The sequence below is a fragment of the Stylophora pistillata genome, chromosome 5, assembly GCF_964205215.1.
Source record: "Stylophora pistillata chromosome 5, jaStyPist1.2, whole genome shotgun sequence".
Taxonomy (NCBI): Eukaryota; Metazoa; Cnidaria; class Anthozoa; order Scleractinia; family Pocilloporidae; genus Stylophora; species Stylophora pistillata.
This window is the reverse complement of record NC_142523.1, coordinates 36,479,885-36,507,615: the sequence shown is the minus strand read 5'-3', so window position 1 is coordinate 36,507,615 and position 27,731 is coordinate 36,479,885. Positions and strand designations below refer to the sequence as shown.

General features: G+C 39.6%; 3 protein-coding genes and 1 pseudogene across 4 annotated transcripts in view; 2 read left to right on the top strand and 2 right to left on the bottom strand.

Moving 5' to 3' along the window:
- The window catches only part of LOC148731732 (uncharacterized), a 152,897-nt pseudogene that overhangs the window by 12,915 nt on the left and 112,251 nt on the right, over nucleotides 1-27,731 (top strand). The window contains exon 7 of the transcript XR_016001508.1: nucleotides 276-470. The product of XR_016001508.1 is annotated as an uncharacterized LOC148731732 (transcript). The remainder of the gene's footprint in view (nucleotides 1-275; nucleotides 471-27,731) is intronic.
- The window catches only part of LOC148731738 (FYVE, RhoGEF and PH domain-containing protein 4-like), an 89,940-nt gene that overhangs the window by 29,145 nt on the left and 33,064 nt on the right, over nucleotides 1-27,731 (bottom strand). The gene's annotated exons all lie outside the window — the stretch shown is intronic.
- On the top strand, nucleotides 8,174-11,056 carry LOC148731741 (uncharacterized). Its single transcript, XM_088762034.1, has 5 exons — nucleotides 8,174-8,341; nucleotides 8,790-8,834; nucleotides 9,232-9,417; nucleotides 10,166-10,264; nucleotides 10,838-11,056. Exons 1-5 carry the CDS (start codon nucleotides 8,297-8,299, stop codon nucleotides 10,946-10,948), a joined length of 486 nt encoding a protein of 161 aa, XP_088618160.1. The 5' UTR covers nucleotides 8,174-8,296; the 3' UTR covers nucleotides 10,949-11,056.
- LOC148731740 (uncharacterized) lies at nucleotides 12,830-27,484 on the bottom strand. The gene is made up of 9 exons (XM_088760781.1): nucleotides 27,361-27,484; nucleotides 26,815-26,880; nucleotides 26,494-26,547; nucleotides 23,251-23,412; nucleotides 22,667-22,744; nucleotides 22,387-22,487; nucleotides 19,379-19,477; nucleotides 14,178-17,287; nucleotides 12,830-13,501 (listed from the first exon to the last, which is right to left on the bottom strand). The coding sequence occupies exons 1-8, from the start codon at nucleotides 27,482-27,484 to the stop codon at nucleotides 14,189-14,191; spliced, it is 3,783 nt and encodes a 1,260-aa protein (XP_088616907.1). The 3' UTR covers nucleotides 12,830-13,501; nucleotides 14,178-14,188.

Genomic DNA, 27,731 nt, shown 5'->3' with positions numbered 1-27,731 from the left:
AACTCTCGCCACTACTTTTAAGAACCTAGATTAAAAGCTAAAATATAACGTGAAGTGGCTTTTCCTCCCAGATTGTCGTAAAACAAGGGAGGGGAGCATTACAGCCCGTCCCACCGCTCTTATTCCGCCACCAAAAGCTTCTGCCTCAAGGTCTATAAAGACTGTTGTGTTGCAAAGCATTGTGGTCCTCGAGGCTGTTAGTGCAGGTGTCTCTCTGTGTGTGTCTCAGTTCATAACGTATTAGTTACACCTACGTCACGTGATTCTTGTACCAGGATGCAGACTGCAGCTGTCAAACCGGTCTGTACTGTGTTCTGACCAAAAAGTTGATCTACCAAGGACAAATGACCGACGTCAAACAGTGCATGCCAGAAGGGATGGAGATAGAAGTGGAAACAGTCGATCTTGACGGGGAAGGTGCCGTGGCTCCCATGAAGAAGAAACGTTTTTTGTTCAATGGATTATTTAAGGTAGGGGGGATTTAATTGAAATAATTGGGTTAACCATAGCATCACACATAGCTAGTGACTCTGTTCCTCTTTGGATTGTAAACCAGTCTAAAACAAAAATAAAGGAAGGTCATGAAATACACCAGACGAGCCTCGAGCACGTGAAAGGCACGAGCATAAGTCGTGAATTGTTACAGTTTGAGTTGCGTTTAATTGATTGATAAGATCAAGGGATGTTCCACCAGCTATATGCACCAAATGATAACAACATATTTCTTTCATGTCTAAAGCTTAGTGTTGCACGAATGTTACTATTGCCAAAAGGTCTGGAGATATGTCACGAATTTATGTCACGAGTTTGGGTTGAAGTCACTTCTAAGTTGCCTTGTGTCAAGTGATTTATAATTCCTGGTTGGGATAACTTTGGGTTTTGCATTACCTCTTGTAACTTTGAAGACTGCGAATATTAGGTTGTGGTCAGAGATACCCAGGTCGATGGAGCCAGAGGTTTGGATTTTTGAGGGTTGACTAGTGATCACGAGGTCAATAAGTGACTTGGAGGTGACAGTAATACGGGTTGGGCTGTTGATAATGTTCTTTAGTCCACAGCTACATAGAATCCCTCGTAGGCGTTTTCCATATTCGGATTCCTTATTGTTAGGTTTGTGCAACATATCAGAGTTGAAGTCGCCAACAAGTATTACATTTTTTCTTTTCAGCCAGATATTAGAAATCAGGTCTCTGAAAGAGTCGGAAAAGGAGGAGTCATCGGGTGGTCTGTAGACACAGCCAACAAGGAAGGATTGAGATCTCATGGTGATGTTCAGTTTAAATACCTTTAAACTCTTTTAGCCCTAAGATCATGTTTAGTAATTTTCCTTACCTTCTGCCATACAATTCTTATGATGTTAGTTTGGGGAATCTGGTATTGGATCAACTAATAATAATAATGTTCAGCCATGATGCTTCTAAATTTGGTCTTTCCCAAGAAACAGAAGGGTATACAGTAAGATATTCTTTAAAATATATCAGAACACCACCTCCACAGGAACCACGATCCCTTCTCACAAATTTATATCCAGAAATTCTGATCCAATCGTCTGACACACTTGAGTTAAGGTGGGTCTCAGTAATACCAAGAAGGTCAAACTTGATCTCATACAAGAGGTGCTGGACCTCACTCAGCTTGTTTATAAGGCCATTGATGTTGAGATGACCAATCTTAAGGTTCTTATCGCCAACTGTTTGTTTAAGCACGAGAAAAGGATCTTCCTGGGATTCTGTAAGCTTGGTGTCGTTTACATTCGAGGTAGTAGTTGTAAGTGGGGATTCATTTCGGGAGATATTTGCAGTAATCTCAGTGGATTGTTGGCAGCGAGGACAAGACCACTCGAAGGTTGTCAGGCGTTGTAAGTTTTTGTAATCGTTTGGCTTGATGTTGCCGCATTGGATATGGCACCATTTTTCACACTGGTCACAAATCACGGCTCTGTGGTTGCAAGCGACGGTCTTCAAACAAACAGGGCACTTTGGAGGAGTGGAGCTCGGACCAGGATTGAGGGAAACATCGCCGCTTCTAAGGAGACGACTTTGTTGAAAACTTGTGTCGGAGTTGGCATAGTAGTATGTCCTCGAGCCAAGATATCTTCCACCACGTGGAGCAGAGACAAAATGGCGGACGAGCTCACACGTCGGGAAAGGCTGCAATTTCGGTGCAAAATTTTCTCTAGGAGACACAAAAATTCTCAGCTGGAAAGCTGAGTCGCTTAGAAAGCGGTTCCAACCTGAGTTTTGACCAGGGTTTGACAGAAAGCAGAACAAATTTAGCAAAAGTACGGGGACGCCAAACACACGTCCGACCGCCATTATACCGCTGACCATTATACAATGAAATATATGAAGTTCATATATTTTGAACTGCGGTATTAGATACATATGGTGCACGATCCTCGCAGTAGAGAGCGCTATTTAAGCAATAGCGAATATCTACTGCGAGGATCGTGCACCATATGTATAAGTCTCCTCATGAAAAGTATTCGAAGCATATATGTGGTAGAAATGTTATAGAAAATTTGAGTTACCAGACTTCTTAAAGACAGCATTTTAAGGCATTGAACAATAAAATAATCTAATTAAGGTGTTTACTCACCGGTTTGTTACAAACTGAAAGTTCAGGAAGTTCTCAACATCCCTGAAGAAAAAGAAAAGAACAACATGTACATGAAATGTGTGGAGTAATTGGAATCGGACCTTTTACTCCATGAGTACAAACAACGACAACAACAAACAGAACAGAACAAGACTCATATCTGCTTTCCAAGTTTGCTCACAAGTTTAAAAAGATGTATGTTTTGTCTTTGTTTCCAGTTTTCCTTGAATGAGCGCGTGGTATGAAATAAAAGAAGTTCTGTGAAGTATTTGATAATGTATTATTTAAAGATTTAATTAAGAAGAAAACACGCCTTTTTGCCAGCAAATACTCTGTTCCGGTTTGATAGAATTAAACTCAGTTTTAGCGGTGCGTGTCTAAAATTGAAATAAAAGATGATGTTGAGTAGCAACATGTGTCTTAAATCCCTCAAGGCTCACCAAAGCAAGTGAAATGCTCAAGCTCAAAATTAGTATGGCAGTCATCATGTTTCTTTCGTTTAACTAAAAGAGCCTAAAGTACACAACTGGGATAAAGTTCACACTCTAACGGGACGTTTCAAATGAAACGTTGTTCCTTATACTTCACTATTGAAGTACAGTATTTTCACAGATATTATTAAAAAAAATGCGAGAGTACTTTTAAACATCTTACGTAAACGAACATTTTCAATATGATAATGGTTTTTTTCAACTGTTTGTACGCATACACCGCAAGGGTCATGATCGAAACGCATGCGAGTGGAACCCTTGATGCCAGACAAGGGATTTCCATCATATCCACGCATAATAGTATTATTTTATCATGTGTCGTAAGACTAAAAAAAATAAAATTGTAAGGAAGTATTCATCTCTACAGCACAGACACATCCGCCTGTATACTTGGACGACAAGTCCTTTGCACGATAACCTTTGTATCACCTTAGGTTTTTTAAGCCAGTTACTGAAAACCGTGGTAGTAGTTAAGTGTGCAGTACACTTTTTCAAAGTATCAATGCCTATTGAGGACGTTTCTTTTTTTCTAATGGCAAGTTATCTTCATGTCTTTATCTGCTTTTTCTTTCATTCTTAGCGTAAAAGATATAGTTATCAAAGTTAGTAAAAAATTAATGATTCATGTATTTTTTTTTTTTAATATTTTCGATTGTAAAAAACTTCGGTAAGCCACCCAAAACAGTACTCAAGACGTTTAGAGAAACCGACTAAGTCGAAAGACCCCCACCCCATCTGTTCTTCCGCTGACCCCTTAATCGAAAGTCAAGCAATGATTTTGCTGTACGTGGCTCATCCCTAACCAAATCACGCGTTTTGCGAACGCTCTTTGAAGAGCCAATTAAGATGCGTGTGTTTCTTTCAGGGATGCTCAAATCTTCCTGAACTTGCAGCCTGTAGCAGAGAGGTGAGCTCAAAACACATTTCCTATTCTTCATGGTGTTGATAAATATTTATGGTAATAATGTTTGTACACTACAATTAATCACTTTAATGGCTAAGAGAAATTTTCAGTTGAACGTCCCACCGCTCTAATTCCGCCACCAAAGCTTCTGCCTCTAGGTCTGTAAGATTTTTGTGTTGCATAGGATGTGGGTTCTTTAACGTCCCCTGCCGAAATTAACTCATTGATAGGTGAAGGACACGGGACCTCCGGCTTTACGTCCTATCCGAGAAGACGAGGCAATGTGAGTGAAGCGTCTTGCTTAAAGGACACAACGTCAAGCCCCAGCCAGGACTTGAACCCGGGCCATCTGACCCAGAGTCTAGCGTACTGACCACTGGACTACTCACGCCTCACAGTACTTCACATGCTATTTAACGGTTAGTTGAAGCATGAAGGTTTACATTATTTCTTGTAGTCCAGTCGTAATAAAGGCAATAACATCGGTGGGGTATCATTAACAATATTGCTATCGCTATCCTTATTTGCGCAGTTATCCTTTTGATCGTAATTATTATTATAATTAGCGTCCGCCATTATTATTAGTATTATTAGAACTATTATTATCATTATTATTATTATTATTATTATTAATATCATTATGAGCAGAGTCAAGAGCCTTATCATTATTACTATCGGTATTGTTCTTATTATCATTATTATTATCATCAGACTCATAATTATAAGCAGTGCCACCATCATTATCAAAATTATCTATATCATCATCCCTGTATTCATAACCATAATGAAAACGAAAAAACAAACCAAAAAAATACGCGCCTCTGATTGGCTGAAAACGAGTGTATTTTACCATGTATTTGTAAAACGATGTATATTACAAATAGTGCGCGTGTGCTGTCAAAACTTCGTTTTTCTTGACTTAATGTGAGGATTTTTTCTTTTAAATTATTAGTAAGTAATGCCATGATTAGTCGTGCAACTTAATGTAAAAGAGAACGTTTGTAAATTTTTCAGACTACAAATTGCACTTACCTTACGGTACCGTGCAATGTTTTCCTCTTTGAAAAATTTACTCGCACTTATTCACACCAAACTGCACTCGAAATCATGTCATTATCCATATTTGTCATTTTAATTATTTTCATTATCGTTTCATTATCATTTCATTACAGTAACTATAACCAATAATATTATGTGATTGATTTTTTTCAGCACTTGCACAAGTGTGGTTGCCGTGACGGTCTCATTTGTACCGAAACAGCCTCCGTTACCATCCGTCTGACTGCTATCAAGGTCGCCCTGAGGCAGTGCATGTAACTCGTACCAGTCTCTTGACCGAGACAAAGTAATCAGCCGAGGAGAAGACAAAACTAACCATGTAACGCTTAGAATCATTTCAGTGAAAGGAATAAAGAAATTCTTCGAGAAAAATCTGGAAATTACTTGTTGAATTCAGTTAACAGACTCTTTACTTCGAACAGTTCACTGACTTGCGGCATAAGATTGAAAGTCGATCATTTGTTATCATTCAGCCAAGCAAGGGGAAAAATTGAACAATTCCTGTGCACGTAGGAAATTGTCCCACAGTTCTGAGAACTGTTCATTAAATCTTCTCCAAAGCGGACGATAAAGCTAAAACAAACTTCGTTCTAAATTGCAACTTATGAGGTTATCTTTCATTGCCATGACACCAATCTCCAAAATAAAAAATTCATAAAGAGGAAGAAGAACAGCCTATCAGAGACTTACATTTTAGGTTAGGTGTCGAATATGAATGAAACAGAGGAAATTATTCCAGAGTTTTCATCACGTAGTCGTACACCAGATTTTTACTTGTTCTACTCAGTTGTACACTATTGAAGTAATCTTAAACGCCAGTGGTGTGGCACGCGAGTGACCGCCTGTGCCTCTGGCGCGAGCTCTTAAGGGGGTCCGGTGGAAGTGAAACAATTTCGTAAAAAAATCCTTTCATTTATATTTTTAGGAAAAATCAAACTAAATAACAAGAAAGAAATGCTGCTCAAAGGGAAGAGGGAGGTTTACAACTCCCTCAGCCCCTACCCCGGATCTGCCTCTGATATAAAATCCTTCAATTCTTTGTTCTAAAAGGGCGATAATTTGCCTGACATTATTTCTCAAAAACCTGCAAGTGATGAAAGCAACACGACACAACACAACTCAATTTCAATGTAATAGCTTAAGGGTGACAAAGCTTCATAATGACATCCATTACTTTGAATTTGCCTAAAAAAAAATTTAAAGGTAAACTGCCGTTTAACTTGTGTACACACCACAAGTTACTACAAACAAAATCAAAAGATTCTTGACCGATAGCTTCGACGCGAAGCATACTTGCACATTTTCACGTGGCCTTAGTCAGCTTTTTCCTACGATTACTTCACAAACTTTTTAATACGCTTTTAAAACTGTCGAAAGGAACATACCGTGCTTTCGTTTGTTCCTCGAGACAATGCAAAGTCGTTTCTCAATTTTTCGAATAAGATGAGAAGCTTATGACTTTGAAGGGAAAACATTTGGTAGAAACGTTAAGTTGTCGTCACAGTTCGTCCCCAAATTTCAATTGATGAAAATTCATGATTTGAATGGAGCGCTTCTTCCTACCAATCCCATGTGGATGACCGCGCATTTTTTGATTGGGTAGTGTAGCTGCACGGCCTTTCCGCCCCCGAAAAATATTTTTGACTAATTAGGAACGAAGTTAATTACGGAATACGTGAGAGATTTTTTTCGCCAATTTTTTTCCTTTCAGACTAGATTGAAGAAAAGCATACTTACTGCTGATCTTCTGATCTAAAAAAGGAAGTCCAAAAAGCAATTGTTATGGAAAAAAGCGTTTTTTCACGGAGATACACAACTATGACAAACAGAATATATGAGCGATTTTTTTTCTTTATCTCTCTTTGATTAATATGGGAAAATCCCGTTAAACAGTTTTTGGGGAGGGTCTCGGAGAATTCCCAATAAATTTTTCTCAACTTGGGAGCGTGGCCTCACTACTGAATGATTCTTAACTAATTAAATCCAGCGGTGTTCAAAACTATGAAGCCGCAGAGTTTAACGTTTGTTTTTATCAGTAACGAAATTACACTGGATTATATTCGGAGGGAGCTCTGAGTTAAGTTCTATTAAATGAATTCAATTGTTTTTCGTATGACAAATTTTCAGAACGATCTAAGCCACTGTGCTCACTTGGAAACCAGTTCCTCAGATGGGTGAGAAACCACGACGAAACGAATTTAGGCGTGTGTATCCAGCCATCTTATGCCGAAGGCCAAGGAAAACTCTGTGTAATTACACATAAGTACAAAATTGTCAAATGTTCCAACGACCTTTGAAGAAAAACTATTTTCCAATCGTACGTTGTCTTGAAATTAAAACAAGATCAACAAAAGATTGCTATGTTAGCTATCTAAGTGACAGTACAAGTCTGGTGCTATATTTGAATTAAAGAAACGTTTATCATTCGATGCTCTTGCGAGTACATACTTTATCGTGCTGCAAACAGAGTAAGAAATACTGTTTGTTTTGTTTGTTTTACCAGCCTTTTTTCATCGCCAAAAAAGGAAGCTTTGACTGACAAAATAACACACAGTTAGCCTTTGTTCTAAGACTTCTTAAACCTGTAATAGATACTTCACGGTGTATGACTTATTCTCTTAAAGCAGCAACAATTTAATGCAACCATGTTAGTTAAGCTGTGTTTGTAGACATAGACTGTAAACGTAGTTATTTGTCGTAGTAGAAGCATTAACAAATCGTCGAATAACCATTTTTCAGAAGTTTGGGTCAGAATAATTCCTCATTTTCCCCAACAAGGGATAATTGAAGCGCGTTCTGAGAAACATGCATGCCAATTTGAATTTCTCCCCATAACAAATGGTTTCTTTAGCATCATTTCTACAATTGTATTCACCATAAAAATATAAGGCAAGGATATAACTGAAATGTAATTGCGTTTGATAAATTTGCCGTGGCAATTAACATTCAGAGCGGAAATTGTTTATTCTTCTCAAAAAAAGAGCACATCAAAAATATTTCAGAATGGGTTCTGTTTTCTTTATTCCTTTCAACAAACAGCTAAGCAAATTTTGATTTCACAAATACAGTTTTCGTTTGAAAGATTTGTTTAAAGACTCTCACATTGTTAGTAATATTGTAAAAGCTGCTACTCAGCCTCTGCGCCTCAAAACTATAAAACAGCTGACACAGCAGATCACAGCACTCAACTTCACCAAAAGTTCAGTGGGATCTGAGAGTTTCTGTTAGTCGTTTCATTGAAGTCATGAAGATTCTCGTCATTCTGAGTCTTTGCGCTACGGCTGCTTTGGTGAGTTTCACAACAACTTAAGAAATGATTTCAAGCCTTTTTCCTCATAAAGATGATTTATTTGCTTTCCACAAAGTTTTTCCATTAAGCGACAGGCACTTTCTTTCCTTCAGCGAGCGGAAAGTTTTGAAACAATCTATTAAGGCGTTATTGGAGTTTAATTTTTTTTGTGTGTTACTAGAAATGAATTTTTTTATGTTTTTTCCGATGTTTCAACGATTCCAATTCTCTCCTCTTGGATTAAATGGATGTATGCGTCAGAAATAGAAGTGATAATTAAGAAAGAACTTATCTGATACAAGAAAAAGAATTGAAAACAATAATCGAGGTTGGTTTTTTAGTGTTTAGATCTACATTCTCCATGATAACACAGCCTTAGAAGTTGGCACAAGGCAGTCTCTCGTGGAACAGTTTTTAAAGTCAAGATATCTTTTCTACCTTTCTCTAGGGATGCAGTAATCTTCCCAAACTGGCCGCTTGCAACATTGCTCCGGTAGGTGACTGAATGATGCTTGTGGTTCTCAGACTGTTTGGGTGGCTAAAAGTATCAGTAAGAGAAGAATCACATTCTGTAATATGATAGAAAAGAAAGAAATACTCGGTCTCAGCGTCAAGAGGATATTACGAGAAGGTTTAAAGGAAAAGGTGCCCCGGTGGACTGATAGATCAAAATTATTTTTAGGAAAGAGAGATTAGAATTTATTATATGATAATATGATAAGTTGTTTTGATTGATTCTTACTTATGATTTATTGGAGGACAAAAGCATAGATTACGTCACCGTTTACAGCATTTTGGTTTTTTTCATATAAAACAAATACATTCCATGTCGTTGTCTCTCTGTTCAGCAGTGATCAAAGATGACGTCAATATGCGGTTTTTCATTTCAGGGCGGAGGAGACTGTGGCTGCCAAGCCGGTTTGTCCTGTGCGTTGACCAAGAATATAATCTACAATGGACAGGTTATTCCTGTTAAACAGTGCATGCCGGAAGGAATGGACATTGAGGTGGAAGAGGTTGATCTGGATAACCAGTCTGCTGACGAACCAATGAGGAAAAAACGATTTCTTTTTAACGTAAGAATCTCAATTTTTTTCCGCGCTTAGAGAACCAAAATACTATAAGGGGGAGGGGAAGGGGGTGAGGGAGGTCGAGTGAGAGAGCAAAAGGGTAATATCCACCAATTTTACTGAAAAGTATGATGAACGTTCTGAACATACACCCCACATCCACATAGAACCCTGAGCCACCGGCATTGTTTCAGCCCTAAACTATACCCACCCACCCCTACTCAGTAATGGCACTGCTTCCTACGATGAAAATACACCCCACATCCACATAGAACCCTGAGCCACCGGCATTGTTTCAGCCCTAAACTATACCCACCCACCCCTACTCAGTAATGGCACTGCTTCCTACGATGAAAATACACCCCACATCCACATAGAACCCTGAGCCACCGGCATTGTTTCAGCCCTAAACTATACCCACCCTCCCCTACTCAGTAATGGCACTGCTTCCTACGATGCCTCGATTCTCAAATTCATTTTCTTCAATTATCCAATACCGAGAGAAGAATTTCCCGTAAGGATGGGCTTCATTCAAAGGGTTACCTTTGGACACGCGGAATCTGTGTTCCCATGCCTTTTCACAAGCAATTTGATCTTCCTTGTCATCAAGTATCTCTTGATGGAATTGATGCTGGGAGTGTTGTCCTCCCAAGGCAAATTCAACATTAGAGAAATAAGAAAAGTATTTATTTTAGCTGATCTTCTCAGTCCGAGGCGTATTTGTTTTTATTTACGCCATCTTGCATTTTCATAGAGGTGCAGTTCCGAGGCTGAATGTCAAGATAACTACTGCTGTGCGCTTGGTAAACGTTGCGCTCCAAAACTCGGAGAGTTCTTCACTTGTTTTTTTGTGGTTAGTAACAAAGTTCTCTTTATAAATGTTTTTGTGACTTTTTCGTAATGAATACTCGAAAATTGAAGTAAGATATTTTGCTTCACGATATAGAATCTTCTTTACTTGGTTTTAGTGACACTGTCAGTGTATTATAAGCTAAAGCTATATATTTTGCACAAGTTGTGACTACGCCGTGAAGATTGCGGTCAAAATATTTGAAAAGTATTGGCACAGTATATTAGCGACAGAAGTCTCAGAAACTTTTCATTATTTATCTCCTTTGTGGTAATTTTGAATTTTGAGGGAGATCACATGATTTTTATGGAGAATGAGTTATCGCCAAGAAAGTATAAAGGGGGACTCAAGAAAATAGACTGCCAATTAACTGTCAATGGTAAAAGGGGTGGGGCATAAAGATGTTGTAAGGTGTTATGGGGGAATCAAGTGAATGTTATTTGGACACAACCAAAGTCCTCCAAGATCCCCCCGGTCCCCATATTTCATAAAAACAGTTAACATTGGTCCCTTCTGTATAATTTCTTTCCATGAGTGCGCTTCATATTTTTTCCTCTTTTTTTTTTTCTACCATAGAGCAAACATAACTGCGGTTGCGGTAATGGTTTGGCCTGCAAAGTAACAACCACGATCCGATTGCCTCTTGGGATCAAGATTCCCATCAAACAGTGTGTGAAGCCCGAGTGAACATGGCGCAGAACTGACATGATTCAAAATTGCAGATAAAGTAGTTTGAAATTTGTAGAGCAAAATCTGTAACAACAAAGTGAGGAATAAAAGCACATTGAAAACCTTAAACAATCTCTTTCCAAAATATGACTTTGTAAGCGGGTGCTAGAGAGCGCCAAATAAGAGTCAGGTCCCTCACGGTCACGGTCAGTGTTGTCTGTACCAGGGAGGGGAGGGAAGGGGAAGGAAAGTGGAAGGGGGGAGGGGAGCGTCAATTGGTGGGAAATTTGAGCTTCGTATGAAACCCTACTAGTCAGCGAATCTTAGCCTCGCTGTTATTCTTCTCTTGACTATGCATTCTCTCGTAAATTAAAATAAGAATATGGGTTGTATGAGGATAACTAACTTTACTTGATACTTTTTCCAGTTCTCGCACCCGTTTCACAGTTGATTTTTAAAACTCGTACCGAGATTTTCTGTGTTCATCCACTGTTAGTGGCGCGGTTGAAGAGTTGAAGATAACTGATTTCAAGACTAAGATATTACCGTTTGCTCATAAAAAACTTGGAAAAGTTAAAGAGCCCCATGTGAAGTCCATTTAAAATTTGACATTGTAATGCTTACAAATGATGAATTGTTCTTTGTGTACATTGTGTATGTGTACTGATGTGTGCTATTATCTATGCATAAGCCGTAGCTTCTGCCTTGGCTTGAATGAATGAAGAGATATTTGGAAGAAGTGTGATTCACATTTAGTAGAGTGACCTGTTCAGATCAAATACATCTAATTAAACATATTGTTTAGGTATATTATTTCTTTTTTTAAAAACCTTACCCTTGCTCAATTTTTGGCATATTAATGTACAGTTTTTCATCATCTGTTGACAATTTGCCATTTCCTTCCGATTTATTCTATTCATTTTGATATATGAGTTCTTCCTCCCCAGAAGAATATCTGATCTTTTTTTTCTATCCCTCTGACTTGTAAGTATCAGATTTTAGTAACATCTTTAAAATAAATTAAAAGCATGTTGTACTTTGCCGCCTGCTTGCTATCCTCATGAATTTCATAATTAGCCATCTCTCCACAACTGTTACAGTAATCATGACTGTCCCCAAGGGGACTGGTAATGAAAGGTTTCCTTTATTGTTATGACCCTAATGCTTGAACCAGCGTGACGCTGTAGGTAGACATTAGATACCAAGAACTCCGAGCTATCTGAAGGTTGAAAAATTTCGATTAGTCTCAGCGAACAACTCGACGGAAAAATAATTAGTGAGTACCAGCCGCTGTTCGGGAAATGAGCCCACGCTCTTATTCAGATCCCAGTAACTGGCGGAAATCGAACCTGCATGTGGAGTTAAGGATCAGAGCTGACGGTAGGAGAGACTACTTCGCTGTTTGAAAGAGTGCCCTCAGTGTCTTTACCGAGGTGACTGGAAAAATATGGATATGTTTTGCTTTTATAGATTTGATGACATTTGAAGCTGGCCTTTTTTTAAATCCAGCCAGTTCCCCTTACCCCAGCGAATAAGAGGTAACTCGTGGGTCCTACCCTTGTAATGTAATGGTCTGTTCGAAATAAATGTGCAAGAAAAGATTATGAAGACAAGGAAGGGGTGTAGTGTGGGAGGGATTTGACCGCTTCTGAACAAAATGTTACCTTTTCTGTTGGTAGTTTTTTTCTTTCCGAAACCCTTTTTACAATAATATTTCAATGCTAACCAGAAGGGTGATGCTCGAGGGACAAAGACTGCATTTTCTCTAAAACTTTCCGGATGTAAACTGCAGTAAATATATAGAAAGAAGTAAGAAGAATCGATATCAAGATCTTTGGAGTAAAAGTGTTGATGAAATGGACTAGAACTACATTATGTACGAAGCAAATACAAAGGAACTCCTTTGTTACCGCATTTCATAATTTAATACAATGTCTGCTTTAGGTTTTTGCAATAGTACATTACTTCTAAAGTGGAATGTGGAATAACGATTTAAAATGCATTTAAAAAAGACATATGTACAACTTGTAGCAAGTCAAAAACTTCAAAGGTAAAATATCTCTACATTATTGGTAACACCAAAATTGAAACCTGGTATTTAGCTAATGCCTGAAGCTGTTCGGAAAATCATAAAATTGTTGTTCGTCTCTGTGAAAATGACTCGATAATAAGCCACACGAAGTTTCACGTTGATTTTTTTGCAAAACGTTGCTGAATAATCCCAACGGAGACCATGTAAAATTAGTTAGAATGTTTTGTCTTCATAATGTCTTCCGTATGGCCGTAACATTAGCTACTCAATATCCACAGAAAATCTGTCATCTAATTTTCATCAGTATGAATCCCCAAAACTGAATATAATGAAAGACCAAAAAGAGTTTTTGATCGCTTTGGTTGCAATTAAAGTCGTTTATTTTTTAATTGCCTCGCAGCAGGTTATTTAATACTTCCAGCCACTGCTTAACATTTAATTTGTGGTTTCCCTCTGTTAGTTCAATCTGCCTTCGGTCGATGCCACCCGCCGGGGATCTAGTCATGTCTTGTCTGCACACAAATTCATTCTGTAATGACCTAAAAGAAAAATGAAAAAACTACGAGATATAGAGGCATATTCAAATTTGAGGTATTTCTTGAGTTCCTGTAAGGGACTCTAAACATGGGGATGGGGACCCTATCTGAATGAAGTAACCTACATAGCCGTGCTCGAAAAATAGCCCTCGTCTACATACAATCTTACAATTTCGGAATTCCAGGGTGAGAAATTGTTGGCGTGCTTGCTCATGTAACACGAACGCACCCCTAGGCTGATCACCCCACCTTGAGACGTTTATATGGCAAATTGTCGGACAGACTGAGCAACCTGCCAAGACAGGTTGCCCCCGCCCCTCATCATGTAAACGTGATTAACATAAAATAAGAGATTATCTGGACGGGCAGGTCCCACTTTCCTGGGGTCCCTTACCTCCATGTAAACAGGCCCCAACAAAATGAACCTAGGTCCCGTGCTTCATTGAACGCAGTGACTCAACTCAAAACATAGGTCCTTGGTTTTTTTGGTCTCTTTGCATTATACGCCTTCTGTCTCGGCTGTTCGATCAAAGTGAAGTTTAAAAAGATAAAACTGAATTTGACCTCAGAGTAACTGAAAAAATGTACAAATCCTAATTCAAGAGTTGTCAATGTAAGGATAAAGTAATAATTAACATCTCACTTTTTCTTGATTAAACTTAATTAAAAGTGCACTCACGTTGAGAACATCTACATCTCGGTCAATTCCAGTTTCACGTCATCTCCAATAAGGACAAAAGGCGCCCAGTAATACGCTTTTCTAAACATTTCAGTTTCTCTTAGGCACTTCGTGGCTTGACTGACAGCTTCACTGGCACTCCTCCCTTCAGCCAGGGCTCCGTAAAAATATTTCATGAACATCAGAGTACCATGGTCGTCAATGGCCCACAGGGCTACCAGAACGGATCGAGCACCGGCACCCAAGAACGCTCGTGCAATGCCAACCACACCTTCGGCCATGACCTCTCCGCAGGCGCTGTGACAACAGCTCAACACAACGTTAACCAGCCTCGCTCGCAGCCCAGCCTGCAAAACGTCTTCCATTCTCAGTAAATAGTCTTCCTCTTGAGCTTGACGAGTTCTCCTCTTGATATCTGGTGCCAAGAGAATTTCTCCTGTTTCTTTTTTACCATGTGCTGCAATGTGAATTAGGGCAACTGAGGACATTCGCCTTAATACCTCGTACTTTGTCGCCTCCTCTCCAATAAGAGGAGCAATGCCGATGATTTCTCCAATCATCTTAACCTCTTTCCTTGCACCCGGAAGTTGACTGAGCAATTTCTCCTGATGAATAACTTGTTTGTAACACGGATCACCCACGAGCAGAGCACCGGTTTTAACATGAAATTCTTTCGGGCAGTCAGTGATTGATTTTAAAATGGTTAAGGATGGAAGCACTCGAATCCTGAAAGATTCGCACAAATACCTTAAATTCGAATCCACCAATGCAGCGTAAGGCACCAAGCAGAGTGGACCTTCAGGAACAAATACAATCTCATCCCCTTCCACCAAATCAGCAATAGGAGTAACTATGATATCATGGAGCTTCCTCAGAGCATTTGTCATAGAGTTTCGCAGGGAGTCATCGTTCGCTCCTTTTCCATCTCGGCCCACTTCAGGTAAACTCATTTCCCATTCAACAGCAGCCCTTGCATTGACTTGTGAGAGAGTAGCCTTATTCAGAGAGGTGAGGTAGAATTCTAATTCATCCTGGTAAACAAAATTGTTCACATGCTTCATTCTCCATCCGACGACTTTCCCATTTCGAATTACCCACGAAACAATGTAAGGTCCGGTTATTGCTAGAAAAACTCCATCTGATAAAATGTTTCTTAGTGAAAGGCAATCATAGCGTTTTCCAGAGCTCAACCGAGCGTAGGCTTGTACAAAGTTATACTTTACATCCATCAAATCTACTAGAGCTTGTGCACGTCCCTCTTCGGCAGCAAGAAGAGCTTTGACATCCTCACCCTGTCTCAAAAGAACGCGCCAAATACCCTTGTATGCTGTTTGGTGAACATTTCGGAATGAAATCTTCCATGCATCGTGAGTCAGAAGAGTAGCCCGAAGCTCATTAAAAACCTCTCCACTGGAAACAAAATAGTCCAGGGCCAACTGGAGACGTCCCTCCTTTTCATGAATGAGAGCAAGAGTACATTGAGTCATGGCCATTTCAAGCATTTGCCCTTCTTCTTTGGCAATTTCTAGCGCGCTTTTAGAGTACTCGATGGCTGGTTTGAACTGTCCTAGACAATAGTAAGCACTGCCAAGATTTGTATAACTCCCTCCTTCTCCAGCCTTGTCTCCCACTTCTTTGGCAATTTCTAGGCGACGTTTATGGTACTCGATGGCTGTTTTGAACTGTCCTAGACCATGATAAGCATTGCCAAGATTTCCATAACTCCTTCCTTCTCCAGCCTTGTCTCCCACTTCTTTGGCAATTTCTAGGCGACGTTTATGGTACTCGATGGCTGTTTTGAACTGTCCTAGACCATGATAAGCAATGCCAAGATTTCCATAACTCCCTCCTTCTCCAGCCTTGTCTCCCACTTCTTTGGCAATTTCTAGGTGACGTTTATGGTACTCGATGGCTGTTTTGAACTGTCCTAGACCATCATAAGCATTGCCAAGATTTGCATAACTCCCTCCTTCTCCAGCCTTGTCTCCCACTTCTTTGGCAATTTCTAGGTGACGTTTATGGTACTCGATGGCTGTTTTGAACTGTCCTAGACCATGATAAGCATTGCCAAGATTTGCATAACTCCCTCCTTCTCCAGCCTTGTCTCCCACTTCTTTGGCAATTTCTAGGCGACGTTTATGGTACTCGATGGCTGTTTTGAACTGTCCTAGACCATGATAAGCATTGCCAAGATTTGCATAACTCCCTCCTTCTCCATCCTTGTCTCCCACTTCTTTGGCAATTTCTAGGTCACGTTTATGGTACTCGATAGCTGTTTTGAACTGTCCTAGACCATCATAAGCATTGCCAAGATTTCCATAACTCTTTCCTTCTCCAGCCTTGTCTCCCACTTCTTTGGCAATTTCTAGGTGACGTTTATGGTACTCGATGGCTGTTTTGAACTGTCCTAGACCATGATAAGCATTGCCAAGATTTCCATAACTCTCTCCTTCTCCAGCCTTGTCTCCCACTTCTTTTGCAATTTCTAGGTCACGTTTATGGTACTCGATGGCTGTTTTGAACTGTCCTAGACCATGATAAGCATTGCCAAGATTTCCATAACTCTTTCCTTCTCCAGCCCTGTCTCCCACTTCTTTGGCAATTCCTAGGTGACGTTTATGGTACTCGATGGCTGTTTTGAACTGTCCTAGACCATGATAAGCATTGCCAAGATTTGCATAACTCCTTCCTTCTCCAGCCTTGTCTCCCATTTCTTTGGGAGTTTCTAGGTCACGTTTATGGTACTCGATGGCTGTTTTGAACTGTCCTAGACCATCATAAGCATTGCCAAGATTTGCATAACTCCCTCCTTCTCCAGCCTTGTCTCCCACTTCTTTGGCAATTTCTAGGTGACGTTTATGGTACTCGATGGCTGTTTTGAACTGTCCTAGACGATGATAAACAATGCCAAGATTTGCAGAAATGTATCCCTCTGCAGCCTTGGCTCCTACTTGTTTGGCAATTTCTAGGTGATGTTTATGGTACTCGATGGCTGTTTTGAACTGTCCTAGACCATCATAAGCATTGCCAAGATTTTCATAGCTTCTTCCTTCCCTGGCATTGTCTTTCACTTGTCTGGCCATACGTTCTACTGTCTTGTTTAAGTCTTCCTAAGGGTTTGGAAATGTGTCGCAAACTTTTATTATACTATTATTCGAACACTTAGTTTTAGGTCCGAATGAAGGTCTTGCATTAAAGGCCAGAGACAACTAGTTTCCTTGTTAGACCTTCGTGATTGGTCTATGAGATACACTAGTACAAAGGTTTTATGAATCCTCGTTCGATGTGGATTTTCGAATGACATGTCGTCTTTGTGAAAGTGACTAAGCGCTAAAAAATGAGGTGATGGAGGGGCAGGCTTATGTCTAAGCCATTGAAATATGCCAATTGATAATCATTAGAACGTAAGTATTTTTTACAAGACTTCGGCCTAAAGGCTAATCACTTTTTGATGTTCTGGGTGGGAGTAATGTCATCTTAAACAGCTTGAAGATAAGTTTTGTCTATAGAAGCGAGTAAGAAAAACGGAAATTATTTCAGTGTGGATGTCTGACGAAACAGAGAAATTATTTATCACTGAAATTGAATGTGACTTCGGAAAGATCGACAAGTGTTAGGTGCTAGACAGCTTCTGAATTGTTCCTCTCTGTCCCCTCATTTTCCACTATGTGCACCAATACTCTTCCAGTAAGGCGGCAAACAATCTTAGCTTATAATAGAATTATAATACGACTGAAAACTGGTTCTTAAGTGCGTGGTTCGCCGTTCATTTCAAATACTAGAAGTTTTAAGTCACGTGAAAAATACACACTGACGATTTAAATGGATAGAAATAGTTGACGTATGAAATAATTTCTGACTAAAAATAACTGTTATAGTTATTTAAACCATCATAATTTCATATTGAGTAGTAAAAAGTGCCTAAAAAGTTTTTCAGATCGACAAAAAGGACCAAAAAGGTTTTAAAATTTGATTTTTGTTTTCAAAATGGTGACAGCTTTGCCGGCAAAAACAGAACCGACAAGATCGAATCTATCTTGCTCTAGGTGTGACTCAAATCTCCCCTACGACCTGAAAGCTTTATGACTTTGCGAATACAATCCGAGAGTTATCGGAATCATCATCAAACAGTTAGTTGAACCTTGTTTATAAAACATATTAACTATTAACAGTAATGTGCGCTCGTCCGAGGCTCTCCTAAGGTGAGCAGACTCGGTTGCCAGCTTGCTTCTGTAATAGAGATTGAATTCATAGGAATGTGACATTTAGAACTAAAAAAGGATGAACGAGTTACCGAAACGTCATTCAAAATTATTATCGCTCATTTTTATTCTTAATGGCTTGTCCAAAGCCCTCGGTACACCTTGAGTTGGCAGAGAAAAATAATACAAGGTTCCTAGGGCATACTTAGCCGCTAATATTTTGCACCTAATAGACGAGGGATCAATCGCCATCCAATACTGGCTACTACATGTCCGTGTGATCGTAACGACACAGCGATGTAATTGGTTGGTTTACGTTACCAGATCTGGATTAAAAGATGTGAACTCGAGATGCTCGTTTTAACCTCTTTAAATTTTTTTGCCGCCTAACATAATTTCAAGAGAAAAATCGAGTTTCCAGATGGGATCTGAAAGCACGACCCTCTGTTATCTAGTTGGATGCTCTAATCACTGAGCTACAAGAGACTCAATGGTGAGCAAGGGTCTATTAGTGGGTATTGACTAGAACCGCATCACGCGGCTACACAGCCAAACCTCTGCTAGCGCATAGAAGCTCACTAACAGCATCACGCTGTCACATTAGAGCATCAAATGCATTAAAGCATCACATGCAGCCGACCAGCCCTCAAAGTGAGCATGTAAAGATGAAATAAACAGTTTTTAATATAGGAGGAAAATCGAGTTTTCAGATGGGATTTGAACCCACGGGATTTAAATACCCAATTGAGTACCCAATACCCACGGGATGGGATTTGAATATCCAATTAGTGGGTATTGAAGTCAATACCCACAAATTGACCCTTGCTCACCATGGAGTCTCTTGTAGCTCAGTGGTTAGAGCATCCGACTAGATCATGGAGGGTCGTGGGTTCCAATCCCATCTGGAAACTCGATTTTTCTCTTATATCAAAAATTGTTTATTTCATCTTATCATAATTTTATTTAAAGAAACAGTTATGAAGGGATTCTCAAGTTTACCTTTTCTTGCTGTGGCTTTATCTCTCCGGATGCGATTGTCTCCCCAACACACTTGTTTAGTAGATGACGCAATCTTTCCCTATTATCGCCTATCTTCGTATCGTTAAGTCAAATGAAACTGCTGGGAGGAAGGGTGGAAGGCTCAAGGTTTGTTTAATTCAGTGTTTTGGTGAATGCCATGTATAGACTGCAAGACGTCTTTATGTTCTAACTGCAAGGTGCCTTTTTGGCTGTTGAAAACTCGCTGAAACCACGTCGCAACAAAGATTTGAATGACCTTTAAGACAAAATTGTCGATAATAACTGTACTTACTTTGCAGTTCACATAGTCATTTATTCCTTGTGCAATTCGTTTAAGTGGTCCACTTTTCAGCTTTTCTTATTGTTCGCTTTGCCACTTTGTCTGCCTCTTAAATGTCATTTTATACTCATTAACATAAATTTGAACGGGGGATAAATTGTGTCGAATCACTTCGAGAGAAATCTGCGCAAAGGAGCAGGGATTACTAACAAATGCTTTCCAAATATCACTCAGTATAAAACAATGTACGGATATCGTACCCTTTTGACCAAGAAAGGAGAAGCGTTTTGCCCCAAATGCACTCATTGGAAAAGTCTGATCGCTAAGTTCTGATTTAAGATAAATTGACAGTTTGTGACATGTAGAGAGGCAAGGAATTATTGTTTAAATGCTTGAGTAGAAATGGAATGATTGATCTCTTAAGATGATAACTTGCCAAAGCAAGGAGAATTACATCTTAGCGAAAATTGACACAACAGGAACGTTTTTAATACGCTCAAAAAGGCTGAAGAACTATATATAAGTATTTCGTGATGTTTTGACGGGATAAAAGAAAAGGGCGTCTAAGAATTACAAGAGGTTTCAAAGTTTGTTTGTTATAAAAGGAAGTAAGGGGCCACCAGTTTGATGCAAATGGCATACACTTTAAGAATTATGGAACGAGCTCTGGGGGACAACGGGTGGATTAGGGCTTTAATCGTCACACAGACTAACAGATGACGAAAAGATAGAACTGTGACAGCAATAGAGAAACAGCGAATGAGTGCTGATTAAGATGGAATTAGAACTGGCAGTTTCAGAGGGGAAGGACAACGGCTGGGAAGATTTTTATTTTAATTGACATTCCTGAATCATAGTTAGAGATGGAGAAAAGCTGTGAAAACACAGGAACTATAGGGAGAATGGCAGGCAGATTAAAATATTTTAACCTCAACTGGGGCCAGCATCAAAGCGTGTTCGCAATCCAAAGAGAACCTTTAATTTAGATGGAAAATGAAATGTGCATTACACGAATGTGGAAAGAGTAAGACATTAAGATCCACCACTTGTCAGTGCTGGGTGACGAGGTTACATGTGACTAAGACATATTTGGGCAGGGAAGCCGCGATACTCTCCTCGCGGCCTGTTCGCCATTTGAGCGCTTTGTTTTGTATGTCTGCAAAAAACCTCAAAAACTTGGGCCTGTTTCTGAGATTGTTGACAAATTGGTATCTATTGTTCATGCCAGGACAATGGATAATGTATCGTTTTTCCTGTGCAAAGCGGGTGTGCAAGATGTCGATAGCTGAGGAAAAACGTGAAACGGCGCAAGATAAAGCTCGGGTATTGCTTTTAGCTGGATAATCCGTTATCCTTGAGGCCCTGGCGATGAGGAGAGTTTGATTAGTCTCTTAGGCATTATAGCAGTAGATATACAGTCAATAAATACCTCCAACTCGTAGTCAGAGCTTAGCGACAGGTGGTGTTTCTGGTTGAGAGGGTTAACATATTTTGCTGAAGGAAAAGGCAATCTTCAAATTACCGCCATACATCGTCGAGAAACTATCAGTAGTTCTACCGTACATGCAGAAACCCATGAGGATGTTTATAGCAGAGGACCATGACCATACGAAAGCTAAGAAAAGAACCGTCGGGGTATCGGTATTAACACTGAGCTTTATTGGAGCAAGGAAGGGTAAGAGCGAGGAGAGCAGGTGGATTTACGAGCCAAAGTCTAGGCGAGTCTTAGCGGTGGAATGTCTAGATGGAAGAAGAGGCAGTTGTCTGGGCCTTTGACATCTAAAGTAGTTTCCTACCGGGGCTAACAACATAAGAGCTTATCCCTTATTGCAAAGCTGTGAAACAGGTCTTTGGACCCAAATCTAAACTATCGGTCAGAATGGAAAGGTTGGTGTTACGTTTGATGCACTTCAAGGCATGATTCTTGTAGGACCGAAATGATTAGGTCATTGCAATTGGCTCAAATTGGCTCTTTAACTTTTAAACACCAAGTCCTCCACGTGTCGACAATACTCCCGTGTGACATGAGTTCGGCTACTCCCTATACGTCCCCGAAAATTGAACGAGCAGGGAGTCTATCATTGCAAGAGAAATTGTAGCCTTCAATAAATGAAAAGTGAGTCTTATAAACAGTATCAGTGCTCAAAAGAAATGAGTGCTCGCTAAGTCCAGCCATACGTATGGCAATCAGACCTAACCTGTGACACAGAGGTCGATACCACATGCCTCTTCAAGTGCTAGCCCTGTAAAGCTGTTTTATGACAGGAGGATTTCAACAAAGAAGCCAGAATCTGAATGAGGTGACGAGGGCCACGATGAAAGTGATTAGTAAGCTGGATTTAGACATTTTAGTTTTAACTGAATATGTTAATTATTCAGCACCATAGTTTTAGCCTCAAAACGAAGGCAGATGTAGTGACCATAAATGATGGATAGTATGCTCGTCGTCTCTTTCCGAGACCTAACGAGTTAAGAAGGAAAATAGAATAACATAGAAAAGGTGGTTTCGCTTCAAGTGACCGTTTAATACAGGTGGAGGACAATGCAAAAAAGGCCCTTGGGACTCATTCAAAGGTGACCACGACCGCTTAGTAAAAGTGAAATTAAAGTAATCAAGGAGAAACAAATTCAGTACTTTGACAACTGTCCGACTAATACAGGGTGATTGCTTAATACAGGTCTGACTGTTGTTTGAAGCACTTTTTACATCTTTTATACGAATGAATTTCTCAAAGGATATAGCTAGTCCTTTCTGACACCAGATCTTTGCTTCATCATACAACTTAAGCTGTACACAAGCCTCAGCTCCTATAAAAACAATGTTTGGTGGGAAATAGTTAAGTGCCTTTATTGAGAAGACAAAAGATTGGCATTTTCAATACACAAAAGATGTTTTCCAGTGTGTGACCACGTAGATATGAGCCGAGACATTTTATGTCAACGTAGCCAGAGCCTTTTTACTGAATGGTGGCTGAAGTAAAACTTACCTTTCTTAAGGGCTTTGGTGAAAGTTGGCTCCAATTGAACGGCAACCGAGGCATTATCCAGGCTGTTTTCAAAGTTTCCTAAGAGAGGGATATCATACGATAGTAAAAAGAGGATCCGATTCGCCTTTAAACTGGCCTGTTTACTACTATTTCGAGTTTTTTTCACGGCTGAGTGATAGGAAAACCAGCTCGATCATTTCACCTACGATAATGAGATAAGAAGGGGGACTGGAGAGGAGGAAGAGTAGAATACACACGGGAATTGACGGTGTTAATGGGATTGGCTTATTTATTTCCCCCCTATTTTTAACAGTAGGACCTACAAATTGAGCTTTCCTAACCTCCAAACGTTGAACAAGAGTCGTGAGTGATATAAAGCTCTCTTCGGGGCTTTTAGTCCAATAAAAGTTGCAAGATACGGATTCTTTGTCTTAAGTAGTCATTATATTACTGGATATTCTTCAACTTGTTTGGAGTCATTGATAAACGTTCAGAAAAAGTAGCCTAAAATGGGACCGCATAACCCTTTTCGAAGATGAACTTTTAAAGTAAACTACAAATATTTTAACGTTCAAATTCCATACCTAAATGGAAATGTGCTGCTGCCCTGTTACTGTAGAGTTTGGCTGTCAGCCGATTATCTTTGCAGTTAAGTTGAAGTCCCTCTGTGTAGAGTTGTATTGCACCATGATAATTTTCCTGCATGTATTCTTTGTTACCTTGCTGAAGACAGTCCTTTCCTATCACTAAAAACGCAGGGAAACGGAAACGTTACTCGATATGACCACTAACTTGCAACACCTAGGATACCCAGTAAAGTAATGCTCATGTCCAAAACTATACAAGTCCATTTACTGAGTGCTCATTCCTCACATTTTTTCAAATGAAACATGGGTTTTACGATTTTGAGAACATTTTGAGCAAGTGGATCAAGAAAATGTGATCCACAATGACAACAACGATAAAACAGCCTCAACAAGAAAACCAAAGACTTAACAACAGCTTATGGCAACAAAAGTAAATAACTGGTTTAAAGAGCGGGGAAACACAAACAACAAAGGCGCGATAGGTTAGATTTATTTGACATTTGATTGGCAAGTCCGTGACGACATTTTGAAAACAATCGTTAAATAAACTCAAACAAAACAAGAGAGGTTTTGGAATTATATTTTCCATTAATGTACGTTGCCGTTCACAGCATTCCATAATTTGAACTATAACATAACCAAAGTAAAGCGCGCGTTCTTACTGGCCAATTTCGTGTCTACCATTTGCTCATGGATATTCGTTGCTGACATGAAGAAATGCAATGACTGTTTTCCGCACGCTTGTTTTTTCTGGTCACGTAATATTTGTTACATAAATAGGAACTTTTTTGCTTCAATGTATCGTTGTCATGCTATAAAACAAATGCTCAACACCATAGCGTACGCTACTCAGCTGTGTATGCCATAAGAAGGTTTACTAAGCACTCAAGAAACCAGAGTCTCTCTCGGCTGTCGCCCCGCGCGACCCTTACGCTTCTGTGGTACCTAAACACCTCCCACGTGCATCTATTACTCAAAATTAAACGCTGTGGTGTTAACCATTCACTAATTTTCAAGATGAATGGTTCACTTTTTGAATTTACAATTTTTAAAGGTTACCTATTTGTTTCTTTAGGGTACAGAAACCACCTTTTTTTCCCGTACGACGGTAGTAATAAGAGTTCCTCCCAAAAATATTAACATTTCACTTCGTTTTATTTTGACAAAATTGAAAGTTTTGTACCAAATCAGTTCGAACTCTTGATCCATTTTTTGCAACGTTCCCACGTTTTCTCACAGCGATGACTTACTGATAAGAAAGATTATCACATTGACAAGTTTGTTAAAGACCATAGTTACGGATATTCGTGGCCGTAAAATTACAAGGTGGTAACAAGATTGAAATAATTTCAGCCTTGCATGACAGACGCTTTAGTATGTAACATCTACACTAGTATCAGATTGCCTCCCGTCTTCAACTTCTTCGTCAAAGAATGTTTGATCTACCGGTATAAATGATTGAACTGTCCTCTTTCAAGTCCACAGTGAAGCTCAGTTTTACCCTAGAACTTTCTTAAAACTTAAATGTGTCCGAAAATGCCAAGAAAAACAGACGCCTCCGCTAGCTTACGGAATCTGGTGTTGTAAACAATTTCACCATGTGGAATGGATGAGAATTTGAAACGAAAGCAGGGATAAAAACCAGTCTGTCGTCGGTAGCTATGCAAGGGTAGCTTATTGTACTGATTTCCTGATCAAACACGGTACTTACTGTAAAAGGGTGCTTGGAATTTCTGTGTTAACCACAGGGTACCTAATTAGACTAAGTCGTCACGTAACTGCCGATGTTGCGATTTTCACAAAGTTCAGCCTGGTTTTTTCGGCGAAAATAGAAAGCCCTAGACTAATTTTTACATCCTCGAGAACAAGACTATTTTCACTTATCATGAGCTTAACCTGAACCGATTCTGAGTTACACTGCATGTAGTAAATGATAATTGAAACTTTGCTGCGAAATGCGATATTTGGATTTTGAAATATTGGTAATTTTCAAAAGTAATCCGTGAGCTCCAGATTAAATAAAATGGTCCCGTTTTTGACTAAAACCATGCCTGTATCCTTCCTATACAAATTTATAAAATTAATATGAGCCTGCTTTCCTTAGCACTTTTCGTAAAAAAAGCTCATTTGCCTCTACTCGGGGCACTGATTTCCGCCATTTTACGGCTACCGACGCTCGTTTCAGTTTCGTGAATTTTCTAGGATAAAGATGCAAGTCTGAAAACAAAACCTCACCACGTTTCTATGTTCACTACAAAGTATCTCTGGGAAAAATTTGAAAGTTTTCAATTTTTCGACCATGTGCCACATTTTTCGATTTCCACTCTGTCAATTCACAACGTCGCTCGTAAATGGCCACTGGTGGGCAAAATATTAAAACAGCTACTAGTGGCCAAAAGGACAAAGCGGTACCTTGTGGCTAAAATGGCGAAAGAGCCACTTGTGGTCAAAATTGCCAAACGGCCGCTTGTCGGCAAGATTCGTAAACGGCCACTTTTGGCCAAAATGGCAAAACAGCCGCCAGTGGCCAAAATCATCCAAAACGGCCACTAGTGGCTAAAATCTCAAAACGGCCACTAATGACCAAAATCTTAAAAACATCCGCTAGTGGCGAAAATGGCAAGACGGTAACTAGTGACCAAAGCTGCAAAACGGCCACTAGCGACCAAAATTGCAAAACAGCCACCAATGGCCAAAATTGCAAAACAGCCATTAGAGGCCAAGAACGGAAAACGGCCACTAGTGGCCAAAATCCCAAAACGGCAAGAAGTGGCTAAGATGGCGCAACGACCTCTAGTGCCCGAAATGGGAAAACGGCCAATAGTGACCAAGATTCCAAAACGGCCACTAGTGGCCAAAATGGCTAAACGGCCCCTGGTGGCCAAATTTCGGAAACGATCACTAGTGGCTAAAATATCGAAATGGTTACTAGCGGCCAAAATTTCAAAACAGCCACTAGTGGCCAAAATTACTAAACAGCCACTAATGGGAAAAATTGCCAAAAAGCCAATAATGGCCAAAATCCCTAAAGGGCGACTATAGTAGCCAAAATCCGAAAACGGCAACTAGCGGTTAAAACGTTTTGTGATATTTTGTTAGCTTTGGCTTGCGCTTACATTGCTTTGGCTTTGGTTTAACAACACTTAAATGAAAAGCGCTTTTAAAGCAGCGGTTTAACTGTAATTGTTAATTGGATGTCTGATTTAACGTTTAGTTCAACGCATTGGTTGTCTCACTTACCAACTAAGGGGTCTTCGTCTGGATCCACATGTTGATCACCTGAATTGTCGCTCTCTGAAATCATAGCAACGACATATAACTTATAATTTGCGCGTGATACAAGTCAACTTATTTTCGACTTAGGGACCCTTAATGAATGTGCAATTCATGGAATATACAGTTTGATTTCCATGCACGTTGTTAACCCCACTGATTGGACTAACAAGGCATCAGTTTGATTGAATCGATATAACTGACCCTGTTTGTGGACAGGTTAAACTCTTCCTCATCGAGTTTGTATCAATGGCACATGCTAAAAGCTGATCACGATCAATTTCTCACCTGACGAATTGTTGACGGCAAAGTCCTCGTTTCCTTCAGCAGCGTCAACTTGTGCCTCTTTGAGAACTAAAATGAAAGGGGTGATGGTAACGGCATAAACAATTATGATTTTTAACGGTCCTTTGTATCTTACTCTTTTATCTCCTGCCTTTTACCCTTCTGTTGAGAAGAATCTGCCCTAAGTAGGTAATTCAGTTTCCGAGAGTCAATCGTTTAACTGAATTCGGTTAAACATCGATCTTGCAGAGTCCCAATCAACATTTCGGCTCGGTAAACGATGTTCAGAATGTAATTGTTTGCATCAACAATTCTCATCGCTGATCTTTTAAGCCGCTCCCTGTTAGTTTGGTTCCTAAATGTTTTTTATATTGTATTTTTTATGGAGCTCGCCTTAGTTTTGGTGCAAAAAATCTTGGTGATAAGCACCACCAATCTTTTGCAGAAGAAATTTCTTTGTATACCAGGCCGATATTTCTATTCTATACCAGGCTTACCCTCTCTCAGTTAAGACTTCAATAATTTGACTTAGTTTTCTGACTTATTTACCTTCTACAGACGTATTGCTTGAATCCAGGTTTTTGTCACCGGAAGAAGCCTTACTTTTGTCTGTTAAAGAAATGACAAAGAAAAGACCTTCACTGTCTGTTTTTTTTTTTTTTTTTTGCCGCATATTGGGTGGTCTGTAATTCCCTCTTGAACTGATTCTCTTTATCGTGATAAATTAATTTTCTTTTGATCACAGGCGCGATTCTTAGATCAAACCAATGATCGCGCAATTGAAGACTGGTGTATTCGACGGTCGCGATACAGAGACTATTCGTTATGCTCATCGTAGCTGACAAATGACGGTTGGAGTTGTGTCATTTTAATTAAGGTTAAAATCTGACAAAGTCTAATTTTTTCCTCACCTGAGAAAC